The sequence below is a fragment of the Hyalella azteca genome, unplaced genomic scaffold (assembly GCF_000764305.2).
Source record: "Hyalella azteca isolate HAZT.00-mixed unplaced genomic scaffold, Hazt_2.0.2 contig7050, whole genome shotgun sequence".
NCBI lineage: Eukaryota > Metazoa > Arthropoda > Malacostraca > Amphipoda > Hyalellidae > Hyalella > Hyalella azteca.
In genome coordinates this window covers 65,059-78,890 of record NW_025937185.1, presented here as the reverse complement: position 1 = coordinate 78,890, position 13,832 = coordinate 65,059, and the positions used below count along the sequence as shown (strand labels likewise).

At 35.7% G+C, this 13,832-nt stretch overlaps 1 protein-coding gene across 1 annotated transcript; it reads left to right on the top strand.

The window, feature by feature from the left end:
• The first annotated feature begins 4,207 nt into the window (after window positions 1-4,207).
• LOC108664821 (proteasome subunit beta type-7) lies at window positions 4,208-13,124 on the top strand. The gene is made up of 6 exons (XM_018151515.2): window positions 4,208-4,385; window positions 10,837-11,030; window positions 11,337-11,470; window positions 11,702-11,869; window positions 12,149-12,300; window positions 12,955-13,124. The coding sequence occupies exons 1-6, from the start codon at window positions 4,324-4,326 to the stop codon at window positions 13,082-13,084; spliced, it is 840 nt and encodes a 279-aa protein (XP_018007004.1). The 5' UTR covers window positions 4,208-4,323; the 3' UTR covers window positions 13,085-13,124.
• Window positions 13,125-13,832: the final 708 nt, after the last annotated feature.

Sequence of the window (13,832 nt, the reverse complement as noted above, 5' to 3'; positions counted from 1 at the left end):
TTTGACAGACTATAAAAATAACTTTTCAATGTGCAGCATCACAGCGTATCGGTAATTTTAATCTCACGTGGAAAATTTTTTAATTAATCCAGGACATTTATTTATTTATTTGCCCTCGAATATTTCTCTGAACAGTCACTTATATAAGCTTGTATATCATAAATTTGAAATCATTCTAGGAAAATTTCAACAAACTTCAATTAAGAAGCTGCCTATTTTGCTCCCCTTGCAATTAAATCTTTTAATGCATTTCGCTATCACGCTTCCTCACTCAATATGAAGTGATCCGAGCTCAGTTAATCGCCTGAAATGGTCGAGCTTGGCTCACTTCATCCTTTAAAAACAACCTTTCTTTCAGACATAATGATTTTTACAAATTTCATAGCTGCTCTTTAGATAATGGTTTTTCTAATTTTATATTTGATTGAAGAGCTTAAGGGATGTTCATATTGGCCACATATCTTATGCAACTTATTTTTAAATCGACATTATTCAATCAGAAGTTAACCTAATTATTGTTATTTTTGAGGGCATATCAACGTAGGAACTCGATGAGCTTCTAAGAAATCATTCCTTCATGCTATCTTAGTTCATTTGTTGATTTGTTCGGGAGTTTGTTGGAGTTCATTTGTTGATTTGTTGTTCCTTCATGATTTGTTAGTTCTGGAGTTTCATTTTAGATTGACGCTAAATTAATCGTCTCAATAATATTACTGTACCTGTGAAAATATTCGTCTGTGCGTATTTGTGAAAAGAATGGTTCAAGCTGGTACCAACACATGTAGGTAATTAAATAGTTCTACTCTAACGCAAAATTCTGTATTGGAACACTGTTCTATGCATGAAATCTACTAATACTACCAATGCAAAGTAGTATTGATAGATTTCTAACAGCCAAAAATAAATCTGCTATTTCTATAATATTTCTTTCATTTTGATTCTGATAATCAACTGAGTTTTTAGCTGTATATAGCATATAAATATCAAAACGAACGTAAGCCGTAATATCAAAGGGATGAAAAAATGTGCAGAAAGATTCACTCCCTGAGCAAATGGTTAACTGCAACGGCATCATCTTTTACTAAGGTTGAAAATATTTTCACATTCTTTAAAAATTATTTTACGTTTGAGAATTCGATGTAACGTTTTTAATATTATTAAATGCATTGATTCCATCTTAAAAAATCAAGCTTTTCGTAAATCATCAATGGGTATAATTTTAGGGTAACTGGACTCACTGGCACATCTGGTCCAGCTGGATGCTCGTGTAGGGCAGCGTCTGGAGCGCTGGAGTGCTGGACATCGCATGCGACAGACATGCGTCCAGCATAGATCTGGACTGGCAGGCCTCGGCTATAGTTTGGTTGTCGTCTTGGGTAACTGGCTCCATGAGCGAGATGTTTTGACCTGTGTGAGAAAAGAACTTCTTGATAAAAGTGGCAGAGGAAAATTTTTATAATTTGTCGAATGGCAACGAAGGGTTTTATTTCATTTTTGGGAATAAATTATTATTCATAATCATATATGAAAATATATTATTCATTTTATTTTTGAGAATAAACTATTTATTTATTTTTCATTCACATTATGAATGGGAATTTCATCGAAATCAAAATTTCATGATGGGATAGTTTAATTTTAATCTAGTCCCGAATATTTGTACACCTATAAGTCATTGAGGGCAAGGTTTCCGCTTTTAAAAAATTTGATAACTTTTATAAATGGTTTTCTGCATGAATTTTGATTTCATGGTTTGAGGTTTGAGTATTCGAAGCAAATTTGGTCGTTCAACATTTTCCAAATTGAATTTTGTCATTTAATACGTTTATCCAAACTGGAGAAAAGAATTTTGAAGTTACACAGTAAAATCCTCAAAATGAATGACGAAATTTATTCGAACTTAATTTGGAGTGTTGTATAAATATTTCGATTGCTGTAAAAAAAGTAAATTTGAACCTTATTTCTTTAAATTAAATGCCTTTCAATGAAAGCCAAACGCTCAATTTCACGAGCTACTCTAGCCTTCTGGCACAGACCCCAATAAATTTAAGGGTGTGGCAAATATTGCACTACATAGGAAATTATTAAAACATTAATTAAATTATGTCATGTTCGTTAAGTAGTAAAATCTGTCTTCAAAGGCCCACAAAAAATGTCAACGTACAAGTATAACTATTATTTTTCAAACGTGGAGAAGAACCTTCATCGTAACCCACACACGAGTCCATCGTCTTTAGATAAAAAAATCTTGCGAAGTTTTTCTCATCAAGCGTTACTGCATGTGAATAAAAAGCTTACTTGCATTGCGCTGGGAAAGACGAGTGAAATTACCTCCATAATACAATTCTATTTTCAATAGCAGGAACGTATTTTTCTTGACATTGCCTTGAATTTTTTTATGATACGCATGTCGTAAAGAACAATTATCTTTAACTGATGTCATCTCACAAAACTACTGAACTACATCAGAAATTGTTACAGTAATATAATTAAGTTGAAATTTAAGTGCTCTTTCGTTACGATTAATCAATTAGGTTAATCGTCACAGCTAGTAACGATTAATCAATTAAAGCTAAAGTTTTTAGTTTTCGGTTACCACTTGCCCAAAACCTATATTTCCATCCAAGTATATCTACAAATATACTGCAGTAAACTTAAAGTTGAATGGTGGTCAAGATATGAAGAATATTTTGTTTAATAACGACGTAAAGTAATATTTTATGAATAGATTGAAGAGATAGCTACGAATCTATTTATTTATAAATGCTATGCGAATTTTATGCACCACCGAAGTGAAATACTGCTAACCATAACTTCAAGTTCAACTAGATATTCATTCTAGCTGAAGTTGTTTTAGCTACTCACGCTATGTGCTGATGAACTCACCGGTGACATATATCACAGCGGAAATAAGATGCAAAATTTTAACTTCTGCCGTTTTTAGAGAGGATGATGACATTTTCAACATCATTCTGATGATCTTGGGTGCTACGATGATATTGAATTAAGCTTAACAAGCTTTCTGGACAAGGTCCAGAAAGCAACTAAAAATTCGGGTGTTAAAAAATCTGTCAGATTATACACGAGGAAATATAATCAAAATAAGCAATATTCTTTTAATAACAACCTGGAAGTAGCGGGAATTTCATTTAAAATCTTACGGATTCAGGCTTAGAAGTTAGAGTCCTTCACTTACTATATTATTAAAGCATAATTCTTGGTTAGCACATAGATATCCATTGAATAATTTCGGAACGGTTGCATTAAAGTGGTACAAACACCCACTTATTTTTTGCACAATAGTAAAAGTCACAAAAATGCGGAATAAGAACAAACTCCTGAATTATAATGCCCATATGATTGTATGAGGAAAATAAAGTATGTAAAACAGTGGAACACTAGAAAGAGGAACGCCAGACCCAGGAGAGAGAGCTACGACCGCTGAAGACGGAGTCAGTATCCGTTGTGACCGCCTATATGGAGCAGACTTGTGGCTTTAAGTAATTTTGTTCATAATAATGGGCTGCATTAGAGAAAAAACTAGAAAAAATCTAAATTGAATGAATGAAGTTAAGATAAAATCAAAATGATTCATTTTATAGCTATGTATTAGGACGTAAACTATAGTATAGTATCTTCGGAATTGAGGAATAGGCCTGTCGCCTTTCCAACTTATATATGCGTGCGATTATAAATCCTAGGCTAGTAGCTGTAATGCATTCGTGTCTCAGTATTATTTTATTAATCAGATTTAATTGTGATCTGAATAAAATTGGTTTATATCAAAATAATGTTAATTAAAAATGAACAGATAGTAACAATCATGGTAGAAATGAACTTGTTTTTTCGTATACAGCATGAATATGGAAGGTCATTGTTTGCCAATTATATGATTGAAAAGTATATTACGCGGTTGAAATAATTTTTCTTCATTTTATAATAATTCGAAATTGTTTAATTTATTGAGACAATCTAGAGGTGTTTAAGAAATGAACTTGTTTTTTCGTGTACAGCATGAATATTGAAGGGCATTGTTTGCCAATTATATGATTGGAAAGAATATTACGCGGTTGAAATAATTTTTCTTCATTTTATAATAATTCGAAATTGTTTAATTTATTGAGACAATCTAGAGGTGTTTAAAAAATTGACTGGTTTTTCGGCGCACTCACGCAAGTAGCTTCTTGTCTGGAGCTAAAGTTCATCGTGTTGTCATTGCAAACCGCTTCTCCTGCCGTATCGTTGCCAACTTGCCGCTTGCAACTTGCGTACTTCGGTGTCTAATCTGTCTACGTCTAGTAGCGTTTGTATAAACTAAGCACAATGACGAAGGACGAAGACATCGATGAAGTCCACACAGGATTTCAATTCGATAACCTGGCAAGGTAAAAGTTGAAATTTATCTTATTGTCGATAAACTGCTGGTACTGGAGCATGGAGAAATGTTGAAAAATTGCACTGCAAATATGCTGTCAGTTGATCAGTATGTATTTGTATCACTGCCATAAAAATTGTAGAGTACCTACCTAATTATACTGTTAGTGTTAAGCATCAACTAACTTTACTGCCTATTAAGCTGCCACAACAAGAGCACTGACTGACTGACTGTCACTGACACCATTGGGGGTGATTGGCGTTGGTCTACTAAAAGCTTTCTGATTCATAATCTAGGTAGGCTTACTAGGCTATGTAGCTATTTCATTAAAAATTTCAGATTTAATATGATTACCTATGAGGTTAGGTAGTATGAATGATGCATTAAATTTCAAAGTTCATATCTTATACAGGCATGGAAATTGGAATATTGGAATTGGAATACTTGGCGAGCCGCGACTGAATTTTTTGAGCCGTCGTTTTATGGATTTGCGAGCTGTGATTCCATTTCTTTGAGCCATGAATTCCATATCTTGGCCATGAAAAGCCATTTACAAGGTGGGAATTTATTTACAAAGTCCATGCACGTGTTACCCCCAAATCTCTAATTTTACCCTAAAACAGTCAAACAGCAACAACAAAATTTGTCTTTACTGTAATTTGAACACGTGTTAATGTAGTCTGAACTCTGACCGCTTTGACATGATCGCAACTATGTGCGATCTTCAACAAAATGTTTAGTGGTTTTGTTTACATTACGATGTTTACGTTTTTTTTGCCGGATATTTTGGCAGGAACGGTAAAGCAATGCGGATTGCAGAAGTTAAAAATTTTATGAAATGACATGTTTGTGAAGTGCAAACTGCGATTTTTCAATCAAACAAAAATTTATGACATTCGAGCCGCGAGATTTCATACCTACTGAAAATTCATGGTGGCAGGGAATTATTGTGAGTACTTATGGGTTTGCAAGAGCATCGCCCGGTCCGGCTCAGCAGGGGGGGGGGTAGGAAGGGAATAACGAAAGTCTCATTTACGACTGGACTAACCCATTGAGCTTTTGTGTGAAATCGAAAACTTTGTGGGTGATGTCCAATCGTGAGAATTTTTTACGAAGCTGAATGTGTTTTTTTTTTATTTTAAAACGTATTCATTGCAAAAATGTGTCCGATAGCCTACAGATAAACGACAAGTTAACTTGATTAGTCGTTGGCAACAACGGATTGGATTTCAAACCACGCGCGATTTTCAAATGAGCTCAGTTCGTCAATTTTCATTGCAGTGGAAGGTGGTGTAACGCGGTGGTATGGTTGGTATTTTGATATGTTTTCTTATATTGACATGAGAATATATTACCTATACAGAATTCCATACTGTTTGCCACTATGCCTAATTATACTGTTAGGCGTTAACTAACTTTAGTGTAAAATTAAGCTGCCATAACAAATCCTATGATGCATTCAATTTCAAAGTTTAAATCTTACAAATGACATTGAACTTTTGACCAGTCCGTTTGGAATATTGGGCAGAATTTTCCTGAAATCAGGGGTAAAAGCAATAGAGTAAACACACTATATTTCAACACCTTAAGGACTTGGCAAGAAATAAATGGCTATAATTTAAAAATAGATCACCGTATTGGCATGTGGGCAACTCGAGTTCTGATTGGTTTACATCACTCACAGTCTCACAAAACACTACACTATGTGCCATGGTGCCAGCAATGATGAAACATCACAAACTGTTGCCATATTTATTTGAAAGCCTTTAGAATTCAAATTTACAAAATTGCTGAATTCCAACTCTGTGTGTGATGAGGTAAATGTGGCATATTGTGAGACTAATTCCGACAGTGCTTCAAAATCATAATTCATAATTCTGACACCCTGTGTGAGCTGTGTCAGAACACAACACCCTGGGCCACAGCTGCGCATCATAGCCTAATTCCAACACCGTATCGTGTGTCGGAATTAGTTTTTTACGTGTCTAAAACCGTCTTTTTAATCAATCATCTATTAATTTAATTACAACTTGAAATCAGCAAATACAAGAATTCTTGAAGGATTTCTAATATATTCACAGACTTATTTAAAAGTCTTTAACCATAATATTCTTTCTATACAAACAGTTTATCACTATTTAGTAAAGCAATGCCAACTATCAACTTTGATACGCGTTTCGATGTTCTCACTAGCTGACTTGGACTTTTGCTTTGCTGATCTTGACATTTTCCCGCTAGACCTAGTGTTTTGTGGAAATCCGGAAATCTGGCACGCAATAGTATGGCATCACTATTTCAACCATCTACACATGCATGATGCATGGAACTTAAGACCAAGCTAAGGCAAGCTTAATATAAAGGGAAAAAGTTGAGGGGTATTGGAATTACCCACAGTGTTGGAATATGGTGCGTTTACCCTAGTTTCAGCTCTCAGGGGTGATTTTAAAAAATTGTTGGTAAAGTAAGCTGTTAACCTGTTTCTTTTATTTTACCTGCAATTTTTTAGATTGCCTGTCACTCTCTGTCAGGCATGGAATATATCTACTTGGCGAGCCGTGACTGAATTTTTCGAGCCGTGGTTTTATGGTTTTGCCAGCCAGGATTCCTTTTCTTCAATTCATGATTCCATTTTTTTGAGCCGTGAATTTCATATCTTGGATATGAAAAGCCATTTATGAGCTGCAAAATTACTTACTAAGTCCATGCAGGCATGCACCGTGCATGTGTTACCCCAAATCTCTAATTTTACCAGGGCTAAAACAGTCAAATGGCAATAATAAAATTTGGCTAGACCAGTGACTCCGGGATTGGGCGCTGGGCAACAACAACTGTAAGCTGAACATGTGTTATGCAGTCTGACTGCTCTGACATGACAGCAACTATGTGTGATCATCAACAAAACATGAAAATTTTATGAAATGACATGTTTGCAAAGTGCAAACCACTATTTTTTCAATCGATCAAAAATACAAGACAGTAGAGCCACAAGATTTCATAGGGTAAATGCACCATATTCCAACACTGGGTAATTCTGACACCCCACAACCTTTTCCTTCATATTAAGCTTGGTATTATTTCCATGCATGCATAGATGGTTGAAATAGTGACATCATACTATTGCGCGCCAAATTCCTGCAAAACACTAGGTCTAGCGGAAAATGTTGAGATCTGCAGAGCGAAAGTCCCAAGTCAGCTAGTGAGAACATCAAAACGTGTATGAAAGTTGATAGTTGACCTTGCTTTACTAAATGGTGATAAACTGTTTGTGTAGCAAGAATATTATGGTTTGAGACTTTTAAATAAGTCTGAATATATTAAAAATCCTTCAAGTATACATGTATTTGCTGATTTCAAGTGGTAAATAAATGAATAGATGATTGATGTGAGAGATGGTTTTAGACACATAAAAACTAATTATGACACAGGGTGTCGGAATTACGAATTGCAATTTTGAAGAGCTGTCGGAATAAGTCTCACAATATGCCGCATTCAGTCACACACAGTCTCAGAATTCAGAAATTTTGAAGATTTGAATTCTAAAGGCCTTTTAATAAATATGTCAACAGTTTATGACATTTCATCATTGCTGGTGCATAATGTGGTGTTTTGAGTCATTTCAAATCATATAGTGACGTAAACCAATCAGAAATCAAGTTGTGGATACGGTGATCTATTTATAGTAATTTTTTTGCCACATCCTTAACCCATTAGCAGGCAAGCATTGAAATATCCAGAAATTAAAATTTCAGAAACCATTTCAAGAAAGTAAGAAGTATTATACAATATATTTATTTATATGAATTTTTTGCAAATTTTGCCTATTGAAGGTTTAAATCACACTTGAAGAATTCAATAAATGTGGTTAAGGTGTTGGAATGTGGTGTGTTCACTCTACCTACTGAAATTATCTGATGGTAGAGCCATAATATTTAAAAAAAGTAGGACTTTTCTTGACCTGTTGCCTGTGATATGATCATTTTTAACTGCAATTTCAAGAAACTTCTGTCCTACATTCAAAATTGACAGTGGTGCACAGTTTGTATCAAATGAAAATTTTCTTTCTTATGAATAAAATTTCCTGGCTTCAAGCCTCCCAAGTCCAGGGCTGGAAAAGTCCTACTTTTTTCTGAACTATCATGGCTCTGATATCATAGAATTTTAGTAGGTATGATATCTTGCAGCTCTAATGTCATGTAATTTTTGTTTGATTGAAAAAATTGTGGTTCCACAAATTTTCAACTTGCACAATCTGCAGTACTTTAACAATCCTGCCAAAATATCCTGATTCCTGCTGAACGTAATATAGCAAGTCAACCCAGAACATTTATTTGAAGATTGCATAGTTATGGTCATGTCAGAGCAGTCAAACTGCATTATCACATGTCCAGTTGCCACTAAGTGAAGACAAATGTTAGTGTTACTGTTTGACTGCTTTTAGGGTAAAGTTAGAGATTTGGGAATTGATATCACTTATTTGCTTAAATCGCAAGTTAACAAAGAATTCAAAAGCAAAAAATAGTCCACACAAATTCATATCTTTATAGAAAACATTTCGGAGTCCAGCTCCATCGTCAGTTTGTAGAATCTAGAATTAAGTTAAGTCACAAGTTAATACAATTAAAGTTAATACAATTCCAGTTTTCTATAAAGATATGAAGTTTTGTGGATTATTCTTTGCTTTTAAATTTTCAGAGATTTAGGGTACGTAACACGTGCATGAGACTTAGTAAATAAGTTTGCAGCTTGTAAATGGCTTTTCATGGCCAAGATATGAAATTAATGGCTTTTATGGCCAAGATATGGAATTAAAGGCTCAAAGAAATGGAATCATGGCTGGCAAACCTATGAAACCACGACTTGAAAGATCCAGTCGCCGCTCGCCAAGTAGATATATTCCATGCCTGGCTCCAACGTGACAAACTTTCTCTACATTTGGAATCTTGTGGGAGTTGTGGCCTGATTGTAGACTTTTGTTAACAATTGGCCTGAATTAGATAGGAGGTAATTCAGCCAGCAGCAATCTTGTGAATCTGAAATTATTTGGAAAACTCCAAATGTTTTAAGTACATATATCAAGCGTTACCATTGTAGTTCAAGATAAAATGACTGAAACTTGAAAAGTAAATGCTCTATGGCAGAGTTGTAACTGAACCATGGAATTGAAATATTATTCAATCAAAGTACCTACCGTATGTACTGTACTACTGCACATGTTGTGGTAGTTTTGATCAAACCTAAATACAGGACTTATGACCTGGCTGGCATGGAATATATCTACTATTTGAGCAGCAACTAGAGCTTTCTTAGTATTTTTGCAGCCACGAGACCATGCTAGATGAATTATCTCTTATTTAATTGGTAATGAAACTACACTATTGGATCACAAGTTTCCACATAGGTATACTATAATAAATTAGTCATTTCGGAGCTGCAAGATTTCATCCATAAGTAGGATATTTTCAATTCTTCATATACCTGCCTGCCAAATCAAAAAATTGAGTGATATTGCCAGCCTTGATATTTCATCAAGAAGTATAATTTTTCTCAATTTGCTATTCTCAAACTGCAATATTGCTTTAGAAGCCACCTCTTGGCTTCTAAAGCCACAATTGTGCTTGCAGACCATTTCATCAGTTTCTACGGCCTTTGCCTAATTTATTTTGTGGAAATAAGATAAATGGCACGTTAATGCTCATAATTTTCTGAAAATCACCATTAAAATAAGTTTTTTACCTGTAATTTTTTTTAATTCCGCCCATGACAGATTTTCCAGATTTGGCTTGCTTCATCTTTGGTGCTAGCTTACCCCTGTATCAACTAGGATGTTGAGCATGGTGATGCTAAAGAGACATACAATGTCAGGCTTTTATTTCAGATGTCTGTCTTCTATTTATTTTGGTGAAATGTGAGGTGGTGAAGTTTGAGAGGGGGCAAAAAGTTACCAGATAGGTACTTGTACTATGTTGGACTGGTTGACCTGAAACCAGGCATGCAATAAATTCACTTCCCAAGCAACAATTAGAGCTTTCCTACCTTTTGTGGAGCCATGAGACTCTTGCTGGATGAATTATCTCCCATCTAATTGTAAATGTTCAATAGTGCAGTAGTAGGTATCAATTTCAGAAGGTATCAAAGAAAGATCTTGAAGATAAGTCTTGCAGCTGCTTCAAGATTTTTTTTCAGGCACTTTAGTCAAATTGGATCTGTGTACCACTGTAAATGTTTATGTTTAGATTGCTTCTCCAGAATTAGCTCCTGTTAACTGGTCAATGAGACAGCTAGCCACTATAATTTCATTAGCAAAGACCAAATTGCCAATTTGTTTGTTGAATTATTTAGCAAATATGATAAAGATAGAGAAGCTCTTGATTTGTACCTACTTGGTTCACCATAAATTATTGAATGTATGCAACAAATAATAATGTCAGTGCCTTGTAGTATTAATGAAAATGTCATTTCAGGAATAACATGCTTGTGTCTCGTGGGATACAAATGCCCACGGCTGTGAAGACAGGAACAACAATTGTGGGTGTGGTCTACAAAGAGGGCGTTGTGTTGGGTGCAGATACCCGCGCCACTTCTGGAGACCTCATTGCTGATAAAAACTGTGACAAAATTCATTACATGCAACCAAACATCTATTGTTGTGGTGCTGGTGAGTGGTGATATGCTTTAGTCAAATGATATTTAGAAGCATGGAAACATTGGTGACAATTGAATAATGTTCAATTCTCATTACTTCCTTGAATTTCTTATGTTGCTAAATAAGAAATTTTTTTCATTAAATCAATTGTATCATTAAATCTCAGTTTAGTTCCACCCACTATGATTATTCAACTTTATTGGAACTGTTTTCTAAAATGTAAGAATGTTAAATTGTGAACCTGATAACAATAACATAATTACTACATAATAACATATGGTAGGTACTTTTATTTCAATAGCAAATTTTATTTCTTAGGCACAGCAGCAGACTTGGAAATGACCACCCAGCTGATGTCAAGTCAGCTTGAGCTGCACAGGCTGAACACAGGGCGGCAGGTGCTGGTCAGGACCGCCAATAGGATGCTCTCGCAGATGCTCTTCCGGTATCAGGTCAGCTCTTGCTTATAACTTGATTTACTGTTGTCCTTGCTTTCCATGTCTATGGACCATTGTTACCATTGACTGTTGCATTACCAGTGACGTTTGCATTACCAGTAACTGTTGCATTACCAGTGAAGGTAGTGTTACTAGTGACTGTTGAGTTACACCTGATCATGGTGTTTCAAGTAGCCATTGTTTTCGTTGCTCAGCGCTGTGTAATACCTGCTTGTTGTGCTGCAGGGACATGTGGGTGCTGCGCTGGTGTTGGGTGGTGTTGACAAGTATGGACCAGCCCTGTACAGCATTCATCCCCACGGCAGCTCTGACTATGGACCATACCAAGTGATGGGATCAGGTTCACTGGCCGCCATGTCCGTCTTCGAGACTCGCTGGAAGCCCGACTTGGAGGTCCTGTCAATAATTAAACTTCCTTAATAAGGTGCTTTTAAATCTAGATATAAATATACTTGCTTCACTTGATTCTCGACCACTTTCCAGTATCTGCTATGAGAACTTCGCTGTGGAATGATGCGAGAATCAAGCTATTTTTGTGTACCTTTTATTTAAAAAAATCTAATTAAATTGCTGCTTAAATTAGTTCATCTATTACTATTTAAAATCCACATTGATGCGTGGCGATAGTCTTTTACCACTATCGATATCGACTGAAATGATAATATTTTACAGTTGGAGGAAGCAAAGCTGATGGTTCGCGATGCCATTGCTGCCGGTATTTTCAACGACCTCTTTTCTGGCTCGAACGTTGATATGTGCGTCATCACACGTGACGGTGCCACTCATGTCAGGCCATATGAGGTTGCCAACATCAAGGGAAAGAGGTCAGAACCAAGAGGCATTTGCCATAATCTGTTTGGAAGACTTGAGGATGATGTGAGGTACCCATGCAAAAGAAAATTTAATAGATAAATGCCAGCAAGACGAGATCTTTGCCGCACCTGTATGGTTATTCGGAGTTGAAGGAATTATGTAAGGATGTATCAGATGAAGAAGGGCATCAGGATTTTTATCAGAAGCTGAAAATTTTTCATTACTGAATTGTAGTATTACTCTTATGTAAACAATATTATAAGGTGACATGTCTCAGGTTTTATTTATCCAATTTTTGATGATTCGACTGTTAATGGTTGAAATTTTCGTGTCAATAATTCTCTTTTATGCTGGATGAATGCTAGTTACGCCTTTAATACTACTGTGCTGGCGCAGTCTTTAGTTTAAACCGTTGATGACATCCGTTAATGGTACTAGTTTCGTTGATACAAGGAATGATTCACAATTAGGAACTGTCTTGACTTGAAAATCCGATGTTGGTTATCTCGGGAAACTAATATCGTTCAAGTTCACCTGCATCGGATGATTACGTTATCTATTATTCATAATCATTAACACCGGTTATAGTCAACAATAGTAGACTGAAATATTGAAATTTAATTTTATATTACAAGCACAATACATGTTTATTATCTATCTAACAGGCTTGGTAAGTATAACTACAAGCGTGGCTCCACTGCGGTGCTCAGCTCCAACGTCAAGAAAATTGAGATCGTGTCCGAGACCGTGAAGAAAACTCCATCGTCCACTGATGAGAGCATGGACACTGCCTAGCCTCCTATCGCTTTTTTCTAGTACAATATATACCCAAATTGATGCGAGTGTATTCCTTGTCTATCAGCGAACGTCGAGGTTAACTAGGTAATTGTTACGTCGAACGTCGTGGCTGTGTATTACCGTGCTACGTGAGAGCGCAAATTCCCATCGAAAAAGTTTTAAGATGGTTAGTTTTTGGTGAAATTCACTCTTAATTAGAAGGATACTCTGAAATTTTCTAGAATCATAACTGAAGTGGAAGTTCACCTTTCGAGTACTAATAAAAGTTACATAAAAACTTAATTTTTTTATGTGCTTTAGTTTCACAGTAATTGCTATCCCTTTATTTATCTGATTTGTAACGAGTGAATCGTTCGTTGCAGTTGATTGGGTTAATGGAAGGTTTTCGTCTTCAATGAAACAGCAATCGAGTGGTGGGGGGCTTGTCTTATCAATGTAAATTTTATATTTTGAGTCAGAATGACTGGTTGGTCAGTTTCATAGCTGTATATTTCGGTGAAATAAGGTGTCAGTTTCGACGTCGGAAGCCTGTAGGTTCATGGTGCATATATGAAACCTCTTCAGGGAAAAAATTTCCTAGGTCATAAGCCTCCATAAGAACCCAAACCTAAGATCGACAAGATACTGTGAAGTACCACTTTTCTCAGTTTCTCTATTGTTTCATAGCATTGTACTACACAATCCCTATTGTTAACCATAGTTTAACCGGAAGCTCACAATTCACACGAGTTGGTGGGATTTACCG

Bases quoted from the DNA above. Each gene is read 5' to 3' on its own strand.
- LOC108664821 (XM_018151515.2), top strand. From the start codon at position 4,324: ATGACGAAGGACGAAGACATCGATGAAGTCCACACAGGATTTCAATTC. The intron at 11,031-11,336 runs GTGAGTGGTGAT...TTTATTTCTTAG, and splicing joins CATCTATTGTTGTGGTGCTG to GCACAGCAGCAGACTTGGAA. The intron at 11,471-11,701 runs GTCAGCTCTTGC...GTTGTGCTGCAG, and splicing joins AGATGCTCTTCCGGTATCAG to GGACATGTGGGTGCTGCGCT.